The 16847-nt window shown below is 44.2% G+C and overlaps 1 protein-coding gene across 1 annotated transcript in view; it reads right to left on the reverse strand.

The window, feature by feature from the left end:
* The window catches only part of FAM160B1 (family with sequence similarity 160 member B1), a 115248-nt gene that overhangs the window by 14187 nt on the left and 84214 nt on the right, over positions 1–16847 (reverse strand). The window contains exons 13-15 of the mRNA XM_030202663.1: positions 10162–10252; positions 8587–8730; positions 927–1067 (exon numbers count right to left, since the gene is read on the reverse strand). Coding sequence (XP_030058523.1) covers positions 927–1067; positions 8587–8730; positions 10162–10252 — 376 coding nt within the window. The remainder of the gene's footprint in view (positions 1–926; positions 1068–8586; positions 8731–10161; positions 10253–16847) is intronic.

The raw sequence follows: 16847 nt of genomic DNA on the forward strand, positions 1-16847 counted from the left end.
TGCCAGAGCCGGTTGTGGAAGGCGGGGCTGGTGGTTGGGAGGCGGGGATAGTACGGGGCAGACTTATACGGTCTGTGCCCTGAAGAGCACAGGTACAAATCAAAGTAGGGTATACACAAAAAGCAGCAAATATGAGTTATCTTGTTGGGCAGACTGGATGGACCATGCAGGTCTTTTTCTGCCGTCATCTACTATGTATGTCACTATAAGACAGCTGCGTTTGTTTATTTAAGTAATGCTGCTGCTTGGAGAGTTTTTTGCACTCAGCAATGTTTGGAAGTAATGGTTTCATTGTGAATCAATTCTATTGACAAGATATGGGAAAATATACCCCATGAAAGAGGTAAGATCACAGGCACATAAATCTTATATAGATATCAGTGTCTTGATGGTCAGACCTTGGCAGTGACCTTGGTTTCTGAGGGTATTTCCCATTTGTCATTTATTGTTGTACTAGTAAAAAAGCCCCGTTTCTGATGCAAATGAAACGGGGGCTAGCAATGTTTTCTTCTGTGTGCATGTGGGAGTGTGTGTGTCCCTGCCCTTTGGCCTCTCTCCCCTCCCCCCTCTGAGTCCTTCACTGTTACAGAGCCAGCGATTTGATTTCGTGCTCTGCTGTTTTCCTTCACTGACTGTGTTACAGAGAGGGCGGGGCAGACACTCATAGGGAAACCGGATATCTCGCCCCCTTCACACTTACGGCTGGAGGCTTCATAGAACGTTGGTGTTGCCTTTTATATAGAGAGATATTCATCACACATGACCCTTTCAGATTGGGTTTGGCTGTTTTTCAGTTTTGTAGTATTAAACAAAGTATGTTCTCAGGCTGCCTGTAAAGAAGGCTTAATATTCAAATACATATATATTAATTTAACATTGCTGTGATTATCAAATAAGCATTCAGATTTCCAGTTCTGCTTACTCACCCTGACAATAACAGAGAAGAGAGATCTGCAACTTGGAGCCAGATTGACATAAGGATCCAGGAGGTATTCGTGTATATGTGGATGGGGAAAGAGAGCCAACTTGGACAGCACAGATGTCACTTGTAAATTCACATCATATGGCTAAGGGGTGATAAAAGGAAATCACTGACATTTTTATGCACTGAAATGTCATACATGCAGCTCTCATTCAAGGCCTAAGAAAAACCTCATCGATACAATGGGGCTGAAGTTTATGCCATCTCGATCGGGTGCATTTTCAGCAGTAATCTAGCCAGCTAGGCTGTGGTTGAAAATAGGCTGAAATCTAACCAGCGAAAAAACTTCGCTGGCTAAATTCAAGCCTGCCATATGCATGGCTCATGGTTAGCCACTGTGCTAGCTAGCTAAGTCCCCCTCGGAAACTGAAAACACCTTTCTGACCCATCTACTTTAGGTGTTGCTAAATTAGGGCACAAGAAACCCCAAAGCACCAGGTTGCCATAGGAATTGCACAACTGAACCTGGTACCTATGGCTCTGAACCTATACACAGAAGTGTGGCTGTATGAGGGCCGTATGCATGGACTACACACGAAGATACTGATCTCCTTTAAGTACACTCCCTCACAGGGCCACTTTAAGAGGCCTAGGCCTTGGAAGTAGTGCTGTCCGATTCAGCCAAAAAGTTTTCAATTCGATTTGATTCACTCATATGAATTGCTTTTTTTGGTTCGATTTGATTCGGTTCTTTAAGGCTACTATCAAGAAATAGAAAATAACATCTGTTTTTATACCTTTGTTGTCTGGTCTTTTCATTTTTTTAATCGTGTTAGTCCCAGTCTCTGGTTTCTACTTTCCTCTGTCTTCTCTTAACTCTTTTGCCAGGGTCTCCTAGTCCATTTGGCATTCCTTCTCTGTCCATGTCCATCATTCAACTCCCCTCTGTATCCCTGCCCCTAACTTCCTGCCATGTTGAGCATCTCTCCTCTCTGTATCTTTACTCTTGCCCCCTCCCCATGTCCAGCATCGCATCTCTATGTCTCTATCCCTCCTCATGCTCAGCTTCTCCCCTTATTCCTCTCTCCTTTGTGCTCCAGTCCCCCCTCCCCCCAGGACCACCATCTCCCTTCTTTTGCTCGTCTTCCATCCAATGTCTGCCCTCCTTCTCTCCCCCTTCCATCCAGCCTTTGCCCTTCTCTCCCTCCATCCAGCCTCTGCTCTCTCCCCTTCCTCCCGTGCCTGTATCCAATGACTCATTGTTCCATCATTTAAAAATCCAAAAAATCTGAAACCACAAATAGGCTCCGGAAAGCGGAGAAAAAACAGTGCCCATTTGGAGAATACTTTATTTTTAGTTCAAAGATACACTGCCATCAAAAGTCTTTCAATCCATTTTTTTTTCAGTTTTTTAAAAAAATCTTTCCAGGAGGGTGGGAGTCTGCTGAAAAAAATATTTTAAGGTGCCCCGGGAGCTGAATTTTCACTACCATTGGGTAAGGAAGATCTGCGCACTGACCCCTCGAGTCTGCACTTCTAGGTAGGGATCACTGCACAGATCTTCCTTGCCTAAGATTTATTTATTTATTTGCTGTGTTTGTATCCCACATTTTCCCACCTATTTGCAGGCTCAAGATGTTTGTTTTAAATAGCAGTTTGAGGCCCCCACGCGTGTGTACCTTTTAAAACTGATGTTCTTCTCTGGCGGTGAACAGGAGCAACCGAGTACACTGCTTCCACAGGCCCCACAGTCTTTCCTCTGGCGTATTCCCGCCTCTGCGGAAACAGGAAGTCGTGTCACTGGGAAGACTGTGCGGCTGGCGCAAGCAGTGTCACTGGCTGCTCCTGCTCACTGCCGGTGAAGAACAACAGTTTTAAAAGTATGGGGGACTCAAACTAATGATTTTTTTTTTTTTAGAAAATCGAATTGATTTGAAACAATTTGCCAAAAACGAAGCAGCGAATCGATTTGAATCGTGAATTGGACAGCACTACCGGGAAGCTCAGCCAGAATGATGTGGTTCAATCAGAAGAAATAAAATCCCAGGGCTGGAGAAAGACATGGGAGACCTAGAGCAAGAAGAAGACGACCTTCAGAGTACTCCTACAAGACAATACTCCTGAAGTATTGAGTGGAGGAGTGGCCTAGTGGTTAGGGTGGTGGACTTTGGTCCTGGGGAACTGAGGAACTGAGTTCGATTCCCACTTCAGGCACAGGCAGCTCCTTGTGACTCTGGGCAAGTCACTTAACCCTCCATTGCCCCATGTAAGCCGCATTGAGCCTGCCATGAGTGGGAAAGCGCGGGGTACAAATGTAACAAAAATAAAATAGATACTATTGGAGATTCTACATGGAATGTTGCTACTATTGGAGATTCTACATGGAATGTTACTATTCCACTAGCAACATTCCATGTAGAAGGCTGCGCAGGCTTCTACATGGAATGTTGCTAGTGGAACATGCAGGACGTCAGACTCACAGAAGCAGAAGCCTGCGCGGCCACATTGGTGATCTGCAAGGGCCGACTTCTACATGGAATGTTGCTAGTGGAATAGCAACATTCCATGTAGAATCTCAAATAGTAGCAACAGTGGAGGAGTGGCCTAGTGGTTAGGGTGGTGGACTTTGGTCCTGAGGAACTGAGTTCAATTCCCACTTCAGGCACAGGCAGCTCCTTGTGACTCCTGGCAAATCACTTAACCCTCCATTGCCCCATGTAAGCCACATTGAGCCTGCCATGAGTGGGAAAGCGCGGGATACAAATGTAACAAAAATAAAAAAATAATGTTTGAAGGACCAGAGTAGTAGCTGTGAGGCAGGAAGAGCTTTTACACGGGGCCCTTCTATGGTTTGGTAGGAACCAGAACCTTTTTTCGTTTGCTACTGAACTCCAAGCTGCTTTATACATAATCCTGAGCGAACAGCCTGTGACATGAACAGGTTTCTGTATGCTTTTTTTTTTCCCCTTTTTTTGAACCACACAGTTAAAGAGTTTTTGTTCACTTTTAAAATGTAGTCTGGCTGTGCTTGTAAAGGCTCCTTGCCCACTCATCCTATCACGCCAAGCAAAGGATAATACACATGCACATCGAAAAGGGGGTCACACTAAAATGCTGCTGCCAGCTGCCCCTAGCAACAGCCCCCTTTCTCCTACCTGGCCAGTATCTCTAAATCCCCTGCAGAGTGGCAGGAGTCTGTGTTTTCACCACCACTGCTCTGCCAGTCCTTGGCCCACTCAGTCAGCTGGCATTGCACAGGAGTTGAAACCAGAGAGCAAGTACTTCCTGTATTGTGCAAGAAGCAGTATTACGATGCTTGGCGGCCATCTTGGCAACTCTGCACTAAAAGCTCCGTGAGACACATCGAATTAAAAGGTGCCTTTTATAGTAGCAAAATCTCAGCTGCCGATGAGTGCAAAACTGCAACAAAACAACATCTGTGTTGGCTCTTCCAGCTTGAAGATAAAGGAAAGTGGACCAATGACTCCAGGGAAACGGGATACTAATAAGTCTGTCCAGCAGTATTTCCCGCCTCCCAACCACCAGTCCCGCCTCCCATCACTGGCTCCGGCACAGACCCCGTATAAGTCTGCCCTCCCCCATCCTAGCCTCTCAACCACCAACCCCTCTTCCCCCTGCCACCCAATTTCAGCTAAGCTTCTGTGGATCCATTCCTTCTGCACAGGATTCCTTTATGCCTGTCCCACGCATGTTTGAATTCCGTTACTGTTTTCATCTCCACCACCTCCAGTGGAATGCCCTCCCGCGGGAGGTGGTGGAGATGAAAACAGTAACGGAATTCAAACATGCGTGGGACAGGCATAAAGGAATCCTGTGCAGAAGGAATGGATCCACAGAAGCTTAGCTGAAATTGGGTGGCAGGGGGAAGAGGGGTTGGTGGTTGAGAGGCTAGGATGGGGGAGGGCAGACTTATACGGGGTCTGTGCCGGAGCCAGTGATGGGAGGCGGGACTGGTGGTTGGGAGGCGGGAAATACTGCTGGACAGACTTATATGGTCTGTGCCCTGAAAAAGACAGGTACAAATCAAGGTAAGGTATACACATGAGTTTATCGTGGGCAGACTAGATGGACCGTGCAGGTCTTTTTCTGCCGTCATCTACTATGTTACTATGTTAATGTATAAAATACCACTTTATTCACAGAGTCTGTGAATAAAGTGGTATTTTATACATTAGTATCCCGTTTCCCTGGAGTCATTGGTCCACTTCCCACTTTCCTTTATCTTCTGTGTTCTCGTGGGTGTCAGCGTTCATCCACCTTGGTGGATTACCTTCTCCTTGGCTCTTCCAGCTTGCCATTTTGATGTGTCAGCCAGTGACGAGAGCAATGCTATAGTGTTAGGATTGGCAGCTTAATGACTGTCACTTCTGTGCCTTCATTGCTAACCAGAGTGAAGCTAAAATTCTCAGACTTTTCCTTGAAAGACACCTCAACTGTAAGAAACAGAGGGATCCATCCAAGTATTCCCTACAAGTCTTTCTGAGCTGAGAGGTAGCCGAGCTCTACTTAACCAGTACCAACTGGTTAGAAGTCTAACTGGCATGTGCAGCCCAGGGCCTGCACGGTGGACCATCATCATCCTCCAGAGACAGAAAAATACTGAATATCTGAGGCTGCACAGTGCCCTTAAGGGGGTGAACCATATGGAACTATTTTAGTTATTTGTCTCCGTCTACGGTCAAAGGTTCAAGACTGATCTGATGATGACACTAAGGAAGTAAATATTCTTACTGTTCATAAATCTTGCTCCTAGATTTAGCTGCTAGATCCTAAGAAAATGTGTTGAAGCCTAGGCTAAATCCACTCCATGAGATGAAAGTTTAACCCATAGGACCTAGATCTCTAACTCTTTAGTTAACTGGTTGCATTCCACTGAAAATCTGTTCCAATACGTTCAGAACTGAAATAAATTAAAAACTGCAGTGCAACCTGGTAATCAGTATTACATACGTCTCAGGTGGCCTTAATACACAAGCTTTTCTTTTTTTTTAAATGCAGGACAACCTTATTAGCCAGGTATCCTTCAGTGCTGTTTCTCAAGTGTAAGTTTTGCTGCAAAACTCCGGCACAGGGAATGCCACTGCAAGGTATGCTCTTTGAAATTCCGCCGGGAAATTTGTCACCTAGAATATCTGCATTGATAAAATATTCAGTGTTTATGTTTATTATAATTTTATTTATCACTCTCACTTAACTTTCACAGCACGTATATGCAAGGGGGCACAGACGTGGCTGAAGCATGGACAGGGCTCCATCTTACATGTGTAACTCACAGTGTACTGTAAGTTATGTGTGTCTCTGCTGCATTTAGTCACCTGCCATTACACCAAGTGTTAGGCGTGCCGATATTCTATAATGGAATCTGGGTGCCCAAATACCCTTATAGAATGGGCTCTCACAGTGTATATATATATATATATATACACACTAGTAAAAAAGGCCCGTTTCTGACACAAATGAAACGGGCGCTAGCAAGGTTTTCCTCGGAGTGTGTATGTTTGAGAGAGTGTATGTGAGAGAGAGAGAGAGAGAGAGAGAGAGTGAATGTGCGAGTGTGTGTGTGTGTGAGAGAGAAACACAGACTCTCTGTGAGACTGAGTGTATGAGACCAAGAGAGTGTGTGAGTGACTGTGTGACACAGAGAGTGAATGTGATACAGTGTGAGACATAGAGTGTGTGAGAGACAGTGTGTGAGAGTGAGAGAGAGAGAGTGTCTGGGTGACAGAGATACCTCCCCCCTCCTTCTGGTGTCAGGCCCCCCCCTCCCTCCCTCTCTCTGATGTCATGCCCCCCCTCTCGCTCTGGCTGTGCTTCAAGGAACTGACCAATCCTATTTAGTAGAATGCACCTCCAACATTCTGAAGCCGAGAAACCTCGTGTGGTTGGTCACTTCTGCTTGTCACGAACCCGGAAGTACGTGATGTCAATTCAGGAGATGGATACAGAGAGCAGGAATGCCTCAGCCATGCAGTCACCTTCAGAACGTTGGAGGTGCGTTTCATTATATATATATATAGCTTTTTACAGTATTAATTATTATTATTTACTTTTTATATTACTTACGTATTGTATGTTTTACATATTTGTGGCATGTATCCACAATTCCAGGAATAACATGTATAGAATGTTTGTACATTTGGGAAGCTCGCCAGGTGCCCTTGGCCTGGATTGGCGCTGTTGTGGACAGGATGCTGGGCTCGATGGACCCTTGGTCTTTTCCCAGTGTGGAATTACTTATGTACTTAATTATATATTCTAAATTTATATTTGGTTCTGTCATGGTGCTAATGTTTTCAGCTGGGTTTTTATATTTATTTTCATTATTATTTTATGTTTATTTATGTGCTTTGTTTCCTTGTAGTCCCTGACGCAGCCCTATTGGGCGAAACACGGCCTGTGTCGGGCTTTTTAATGTTTTATTAATAAATTCATGTTGATTTTCCATTGATCTGCTCTGTTGTTTTCCATCTTGGAGTTTGCGGATCGTCTGCCTTGCTGTTTTCTTTGTGCCGATATTCTATAATGGAATCTGGGTGCCCAAATAGCCTTATAGAATGGGCTTTCACAGTGTGGTCTCAGGGCACCTAAATGGAGGCACCTAGTTACAGACTTGCTCTCTTAATGCAAAGGACAAGAACAGTAACAGCATTTAAGACTTCAAAAGGTCGTCTGTTCAGGGGCGTAGCCAGACAACAGATTTTGGGTGGGCCTAGGCAAGAAGTGGATGGGCACTAAGTCTTCCCCCCCACCACCAAAAAAATATCTCAGCTGGTGGGAAAACGCTTCTATCCACCTTGGCAGTCTGCAGCTGGCATGCGCTGAAAACTGATCATGCACAGGTGCCGGTACAATGGAGAGTAGCGTTTTCGTTACCATCAGGGGGAAGTCTTCAGCTGGTGGAGCTTGGGATCCGCACCAGCTACCATTAAACATGTGCTGCTGTTGGGTGGGCCTGAACCCTAAGTGGATGGGCTCTGGCCCACCCAGGCCCACCTGTGGCTACGCCACTGCGTCTGTTTATGTTCAACCTCCTAGCAAACTTCTCAGACTTGCACTATTGATTCTTTACCTTTATTGGTAGCCAAGGATGTGAGTCCCACTGTCCCCAGTAAGCAGTACACTTTGCCCAGAGTCTCCTGTACTCCAGCATGATGGGGCCAGCCCAGCCCATTTTGGTTTTAAATACTTCTATCCAGGCTGCTTCCATTTGAAGAGGTAAATTCCAATCACTAAGTATATTATTTTCAAAAATTAATTTATATCAGAAACAGACTGCCTTTATAGACAGCCAAAGGATTTGTGAAATTTGCAAGAAAAGGCATCTATTTGTAAAATATGTGCTATTCAGTGAAAAATGTTTGTTGGCTAGAATTCTTGAAAATAAAAACTTGCATTTAGCCAGGGAACAGCTTTTTGTACTTTAGAACCCACCTCTTCATTTATTCTAATGACAACCTATATCATAAACATATCCCTTGGCATGTAAAACACATTCTTGTTAATCACAGTTTTGACATGTCCCTTCTCTGCCCCTGCCCTAGGAATCCTACGCAATGTAACACAAGGGACCAGAGTTCCCCTACAGACAATCGAGAAAATCCTTTGGTACAATGAACCCACCCGTCTCACCCTGGAATCCTTACCTGATCCAGAATCCTGCCCATTCGGCCAAACAAAACTTTCAAGAAGTGACCCTCAAAGAAAGGCGTCATCAAGTTACACTTTTCCAAAGCTTTTGGAGAATTGGGCCATTCCCAGCGTATACATATAGAACAGTAGTCCCGGAACTATAAAAAAAAAAAAAAAAAACCTCAACAAAACAACATGGAAGGGTACAAATGTTTATATCCAAATATGTAATAGTCCACAGAGAGGACACTAACCTTGTGATGAACAAGTGTCTCTTTAAAAAGGATACTAACTGGATGAACTTTATGTTTTTCATAGGCAAGGCACAGAATACGAAAAGATCTTAGAAATTCATGCCCCAGGTGCTTTCAAGTGCTTTTCAACTCTGACATGTTTCTATGAAGCATATTAAAAATGTTTCTAATTTTACTTCTTAATGTCTGTGCCTTTTATTTTTAAACAAGCATATTATATATATATATGGAATGCCCTCCCGCGGGAGGTGGTGGAGATGAAAACGGTAACGGAATTCAAACATGCATAGGATAAACATAAAGGAATCCTGTTCAGAAGGAATGGATCCTCAGAAGCTTAGTGGAGATTGGGTGGCAGAGCCAGTGGTGGGAGGCGGGGCAGGTGGTTGAAAGGCGGGGCTAGTGCTGGGCAAGACTTCTATGGTCTGTGCCCTGAAAATGGCAGATACAAATCAAGGTAAAGCATACACAAAAAGTAGCACATACGAGTTTATCTTTTGTAGCGCTATAGAAATGATTAGTAGTAGTAGTTGGGCAGACTGGATGGACCGTGCAGGTCTTTTTCCGCCGTCATCTACTATGTTACTATGTATGTATATATATGTTTAACAGCTACTAAGCTACTCCTTTCTTCGGGCTCCTGGCATCTTCTTCTTTAATAGAACTGTTTCGGTATTTACTACAGCAAAGAATTTTCAGGTTCAACAGTGTTTGACTGCAGCCAGAACAACATTGGCCCAATTTTGGAAAAGCCCAGCGCCTCCTTTTGTCCCAGTCTGGAAGTCCCGGTTGCAACATGGACAAGCTTATGGCTTTTCCTCTGGAGGCTCTGGGGAAATGGGAAAAGCTATGGGGCCCTCTTGTTGCTTTAAGTATACGAGAGGAAAGTATCCTCTTGGTTCTCCTCTCTCTCCTTTTCCTTTTTGTATTTTTTTTGAGCCTGGGACTTTGCACTCTGGAGCTTTGCTATGCTGGTGGAGAGGGGGAGGCATGGGGGTTGTGTTTTTCTTTAAAAATCTATAAAATGAGGTTATACTAAGTTGCTGTTTGTGCATTGTTATATTGTTCGTTGCTTTTCTATGAAAACATTGTATTCTGTGACTTGTATGTCCCTAGTGTTTCCGTGGGTGGGTGTTTGCCTTTGTGCTTTATGTTTTTCTAGTTCAATTAAAAACAAAAAAAAAAAAACAAGAGAAATAATTTTAAAAAATTTCTTCTTCGGCTACTTAATCAATCAGGCAATAATAGTACTACAGTGTAAATATTCCTGCACCTCCCAATTCATTCTCCAACAGAAAGCACTGCTCATGCAGGCCTCCCAGCTTCCTGACCTACCTGTCTGTGGGCATCTCTGAGGTACGTGTCATAACCCGTTCCTTCTACTTGATATGAGGATTTTGCTTCATCAGGTACTAAGCACAGAAAACTGAGAGAAAATAAAAGTGAAATAATAGTTAATGTCCATTGTACATAATAGCTTGGTCAGTACGATCGCTATTACAAAGTTATCCAACATCAACCAACTGACCAAATTTAGTTGATAATTCCATTCAGCTGATTGAATACAACCAGCAATGATTGCAGCCAGTCCTATTGAATCTAAACCTCACTATATACTGAACCATATATGTGGGTGATATGAGTGTAGGATAACTTTGATCCTTAAATAAAGTAATAATTTAAAAACTGTTATGTGTTTCCTTAGATTCCCTTTGTCTAATATTACATTTTGTTTAAAGATCAGAAACTATTCAGTGTGACACATCAGCAATAATAGGAGATGGGCCATGTACTGCTGCAAGAAAAAGGGATAGACACCCCTACGCACAAGTCATTAAGTGGTCTCAGTGACTGCCAAATCCAAATGCTGTTTGCAGCACAGCATGGCATGAACTGCCAGCATTCCAGTGTGGGGGTGGAGGAGTTGGCATCAATATTCCAGTGCTTCTGAAATCACCTAAAACCGAGTTGCTCTCAGGCTGCCTAAAACTATGACTGGGAGTGAACAGTATGTGCAGGCCCCTGCAGTATGGCTGCATCCCTGTGGGTGGGGAAAAAAGACAGAGAGCTTAGGGTACATATTGTGCAAATAATTCAGTGCTCCACATCAGCATCAGGTCTCTGGTGCTCCCTGGAGATGGACGTGTTAGGTGGAGTTAGAGAACTGGCAGCAAGGCACAGGAGAATCAGTGTGGAAGAAACAGATATGTGGGAGAGATATCAGTGCCAAAAATGGTATTGAATGCTGATAAAACTGAAACAAATCTCTATAAACCCGTAAGATGTAACTGGGCAATTTGACAAACTGAAGAGTAGCAAATCACCTGGACCAGATGGTATACATCCCAGAGTACTGGTAGAATTGAAAATGAACTTGCAGAGCTATTGTTATTTAATATTAATTGTCTATTAGATTGTAAGCTCTTTGAGCAGGGACTGTCTTTCTTCTATGTTTGTGCAGCACTGCGTATGCCTTGTAGCGCTATAAAAATGCTAAATAGTAGTAGTAGTAGTAGTAGTAATATGTAATTTATATTTAAAATCAAGCATGGTACCAGAAGACTGGAGGGTAGCCAATGTAACGCCAATTTTTTAAAAGGGTCCCAGAGGTAATCCGGGAAATTATGGATCGGTGAGCTTGATGTCTGTGCCGGGCAAAATGGTACAGATTATTATAAAGAACAAAATTACAGAGCATATACAAAAGCATGGATTAATGAGACAAAATAACATGGATTTAGTGAAGGGAAATCTTGCCTCACCAATCTACAATTCTTTGAAAGGGCAAATAAACGTGCATAAAAGTAAGCCAGTCGATATTGTGTATCTGGATTTTCAAAAGACATTTGACAAAGTACCTCATGAAAGACTCCTAAGGAAATTAGAAAGTATTGTGGATTAAAAACTGGTTAAAAAATAAAACATGGGTGGGATGAGGATTACAATGTTTATATTGGTAGTCTAGTGTATCTACTGTAATGCTTATTTTCCTTTGCATTTGTATCATTTTTTGCTTCCAGTATGGCATGTACTGTTCTTGTTTAAATGCTTATAAACTTCTTTAAACATACAATCTTATTTATTTATTTAGATTTTGCTCACACCTTTTTCAGTAGTAGTTCAAGGTGAGTTACATTCAAGTACACTGGATATTTCTCTGTCCCAGGAGGGCTCACAATCTAAGTCTGTACCTGAGGCAATGGAGGGTTAAGTGAGTTGCCCAAGATCACAAGGAGAAGCAGTGGGATTTGACCCGGCCACCTCTGGATTGCAAGACCGGTGCTCTAACCACTAGGCCATCTTGAACTTCCAGTGGCAGGCGGTTGGGGTCAGTTCAGTTCGAAGAATGATGGAGATACATGATTGAATTTCCTAGCATTGTATAGTAACTTAACTGCTATATTTGGAACGAGCTGTAACCACTTTAGCTAGTACAGCAGGACCCCAGCTAATAAGGAATTGCAATAAATTGAGCTAAAAAAAGGGTTCCCCAGGGGTCCATAGGGACAGCTGCTTTTTAACATATTTATAAACAGGGGCCTAGCCATAGGGGGCCTCGGGAGCCCATGCCACCCCAACCTTGGCTCAGGCCCCCTGCCCCCCCCCCACAGCGTCCATGCATCCACTGCCTCTCTCCTCCCATTCAGTGTTACCCCGTTTCTCTCCCTCCCCATTCATCCCAAATTACCGATTTCTTTCTCTTTCCCCTTTCATGTACCAACGTCATGCAGCACAATTTTCATCTTTCCCTCCTCTTGCAGCTCTGCCAGCCTGTGCTAATAAATAACCCAGAAGATACGCGGGACTGTGGCTCTCCGTCAGCCGCTACTGTTTACTGTGCCGGTCCCGGCAGTTTACATTACTCTCCTCAAGTTGCTTCACTGGCTCCCGATCCGCTACCGTATACAGTTCAAGCTTCTCCTATTGACCTTCAAGTGCACTCAATCTGCAGCCCCCCATTACCTCTCTATCCTCCTCTCCCCGTATGTTCCCACCCGTAATCTCCGCTCTCAGGACAAATCACTCCTATCTGTACCCTTCTCCACCACCGCTAACTCCAGACTCCGCCCCTTCTGCCTCAAATCACCTTATGCCTGGAACAGACTTCCCGAACCCATACGCCATGCGCCCTCCCTGCCCATTTTCAAGTCCTTACTCAAAGCCCATCTCTTCTCCCTTGCTTTGGGGGCATAACCACCTTCCCCACTCTTGATACCTACACTGACTACATAGTTTTTACCTTTAGATTGTAAGCTCTCTTGAGCAGGGACTGTCCTTCCCCATGTTAAACTTGTACAGCGCTGCGTAACCCTGGCAGCGCTATAGAAATGCTAAGTAGTAGTAGTAGTAGTAGTAGAAGAGGAGGTGGGACCGGTACAGGAAAACAGTAGCGGCTGAAGAGTCCTAACCGCTTAAGCCTCTCCTCATATGAGAGGAGTTCACTCCCCTTAATCACTTCGGTTGCCCTTCTTTGAACCTTTTCTAATTCTGCTATATCTTTTTAAATGTTTTAAATATCATTCTTAGAGAAGGGATTATGGGGATTTATGTGGATGCAAAATATATATTTAAATTAACAGCATGAAGTGTGCAACCTTTGAACTTGCTATTTGTGGGGGTGGCCAAGGGGGAAACATAACCACATCACACCCTTCCTGCAAAAACTGCACTGGCTACCAGTACCTTACAGGGCTAAATTTAAAACTCTCTGTTTGATTTTCAAGGCTCTCAGACAAAATAGGCCAGAGTACTTAAAAACTAAGTTAGTCCTCTACACACCTTTGAGACCTCGAAGGTCCTCTCGAGAATCATCACTATCGGTCCCCTCATCAAAAGAAATTGTACGATGTGATATCTGCCAGCGAGCCTTCTCAGGAGTAGCCCCCACACTCTGGAATTTACTCCCAGAGGGGCTACGTATAACTCAAGACTACCTCTACTTCAGGAAGCAGGTGAAAGCCTGGCTCTTCTCCCAAGCTTTTAATACATAAGGTGACTGATTATTCACCACCAGTGGTGTACTAAGGGGGGGGGGGGGGGGGGTGCGGCCCTCCCCGGGTGCACGTCGCTGGGGGGGGGTGCTGCGCACCGGTCAGCTTCGTTGTTTCCATGCTCCCTCTGCCCCAGAACAGCTGACCGGCGCGCGGCACCCCCCCCCCAGCGGCGTGCACCCGGGGGGGGGGTTCTTTCGCCGGGGTGGGGGGTGACGAGGAGGTTCGCGTTGCACCGGGGGGGGAGGGGCGGGGCGCATCGGCGACCGTCCCGGGTATCAGCGCCTCTAGGAACGCCACTGTTCACCACTCTGCACCTGGACTAGCTTGCTACATCCACTGTAACTCAGGCTACTTCCTTATCTCTTGACTATTTGTATAAAGAACTTACCTTTTAGTTTAGCCACCCATTTATTTATCCCAACTAACTCTGTACCACGCGTCTTGTCCCCATCTACAGTGGTGGAAATAAGTATTTGATCCCTTGCTGATTTTGTAAGTGTGCCCACTGACAAAGACATGAGCAGCCCATAATTGAAGGGTAGGTTATTGGTAACAGTGAGAGATAGCACATCACAAATTAAATCCGGAAAATCACATTGTGGAAAGTATATGAATTTATTTGCATTCTGCAGAGGGAAATAAGTATTTAATCCCTCTGGCAAACAAGATCTAATACTTGGTGGCAAAACCCTTGTTGGCAAGCACAGCGGTCAGACGTCTTCTGTAGTTGATGATGAGGTTTGCACACATGTCAGGAGAAATTTTGGTCCACTCCTCTTTGCAGATCATCTCTAAATCATTAAGAGTTCTGGGCTGTCGCTTGGCAACTCGCAGCTTCAGCTCCCTCCATAAGTTTTCAATGGGATTAAGGTCTGGTGACTGGCTAGGCCACTCCATGACCCTAATGTGCTTCTTCCTGAGCCACTCCTTTGTTGCCTTGGCTGTATGTTTTGGGTCATTGTCGTGCTGGAAGACCCAGCCACGACCCATTTTTAAGGCCCTGGCGGAGGGAAGGAGGTTGTCACTCAGAATTGTACGGTACATGGCCCCATCCATTCTCCCATTGATGCGGTGAAACACCCCCAAAACATAACATTTCAACCTCCATGCTTGACAGTGGGAACGGTGTTCTTTGGGTCATAGGCAGCATTTCTCTTCCTCCAAACACGGCGAGTTGAGTTCATGCCAAAGAGCTCAATTTTTGTCTCATCTGACCACAGCACCTTCTCCCAATCACTCTCGGCATCATCCAGGTGTTCACTGGCAAACTTCAGACGGGCCGTCACATGTGCCTTCCGGAGCAGGGGGACCTTGCGGGCACTGCAGGATTGCAATCCGTTATGTCGTAATGTGTTACCAATGGTTTTCGTGGTGACAGTGGTCCCAGCTGCCTTGAGATCATTGACAAGTTCCCCCCTTGTAGTTGTAGGCTGATTTCTAACCTTCCTCATGATCAAGGATACCCCACGAGGTGAGATTTTGCGTGGAGCCCCAGATCTTTGTCGATTGACAGTCATTTTGTACTTCTTCCATTTTCTTACTATGGCACCAACAGTTGTCTCCTTCTCGCCCAGCGTCTTACTGATGGTTTGTAGCCCATTCCAGCCTTGTGCAGGTGTATGATCTTGTCCCTGACATCCTTAGACAGCTCCTTGCTCTTGGCCATTTTGTAGAGGTTAGAGTCTGACTGATTCACTGAGTCTGTGGACAGGTGTCTTTCATACAGGTGACCATTGCCGACAGCTGTCTGTCATGCAGGTAACGAGTTGATTTGGAGCATCTACCTGGTCTGTAGGGGCCAGATCTCTTACTGGTTGGTGGGGGATCAAATACTTATTTCCCTCTGCAGAATGCAAATAAATTCATATACTTTCCACAATGTGATTTTCCGGATTTAATTTGTGATGTGCTATCTCTCACTGTTACCAATAACCTACCCTTCAATTATGGGCTGCTCATGTCTTTGTCAGTGGGCACACTTACAAAATCAGCAAGGGATCAAATACTTATTTCCCCCACTGTATATATCTGCATTTGGCCCCTCAGCTAAATGGTAAGCTGTACTGTAGAAAAGAATTAGTATCATAGCAATGTTATTTGAATGTTCTAATTGTGTGCTTCTTAAAAAACAGGACATCAGAACTGTACCAGAATTAGTTAACATTGAATTATTCTTATTTTGGTTACTTTATCATATTGTCATTATTGAACGCTTTTCACTACCCTTGATTTCAGCACCTGAAATGTATTGATCACCGATTTTATTCTAATTTACTGTGTACTCTATATACTCTGATTGGAACATTCTTCTGTATTTCTTATTCCGGAAATGGCGATCGTCACTACGGTATTTGTAAGCCACATTAAGCCTGCATGCAAAGAGGTGGGAAAATGTGGGATCTAAATGCAGGAGTGGCCTAGTGGTTAGGGTGGTGGACTTTGGTCCTGGGGAACTGAGGAACTGAGTTTGATTCTCATTTCAGGCACAGGCAGCTCCTTGTGACTCTGGGTAAGTCACTTAACCCTCCATTGCCCCAGGTACAAATAAGTACCTGTATACAATATGTAAGCCGCATTGAGCCCGCCATGAGTGGGAAAGCGCGGGGTACAAATGTAACAAAAATAAACATAAAATATGCTTGCATTGTATTGTATCTCTGTTATTTGAATTTCAGTGCTGTTAAATGTGTATATTTTTTGATCCTGTTTCATGGTAGTCTTATTATTACGTTTCAATTTTCTGTTTTCAAGTTTACCTCATTCATTGTATTTATGTTTAAACCTGGTCATTTTACTATTGTTATGCTGTTAACAGAATTGTAAGTTTGATGTTAAACTGTACCTACTGTACACCGCCCTGGGTGAATCTCTTCATAAAGGCGGTTAATAAATCCCAACAAACAACAGTGCATGTACACGGGATTTCCAAAAGTGAACGCACTGCTTTACTCAACATTACCAAAACATCATCCCTTCTGGGAACGCCTTTATTTTTTCTGGCTAAAAAATAAGCATGTTGTTAAATTT

Source organism: Microcaecilia unicolor, chromosome 5 (genome assembly GCF_901765095.1).
Source record: "Microcaecilia unicolor chromosome 5, aMicUni1.1, whole genome shotgun sequence".
NCBI classification, from domain to species: domain Eukaryota; kingdom Metazoa; phylum Chordata; class Amphibia; order Gymnophiona; family Siphonopidae; genus Microcaecilia; species Microcaecilia unicolor.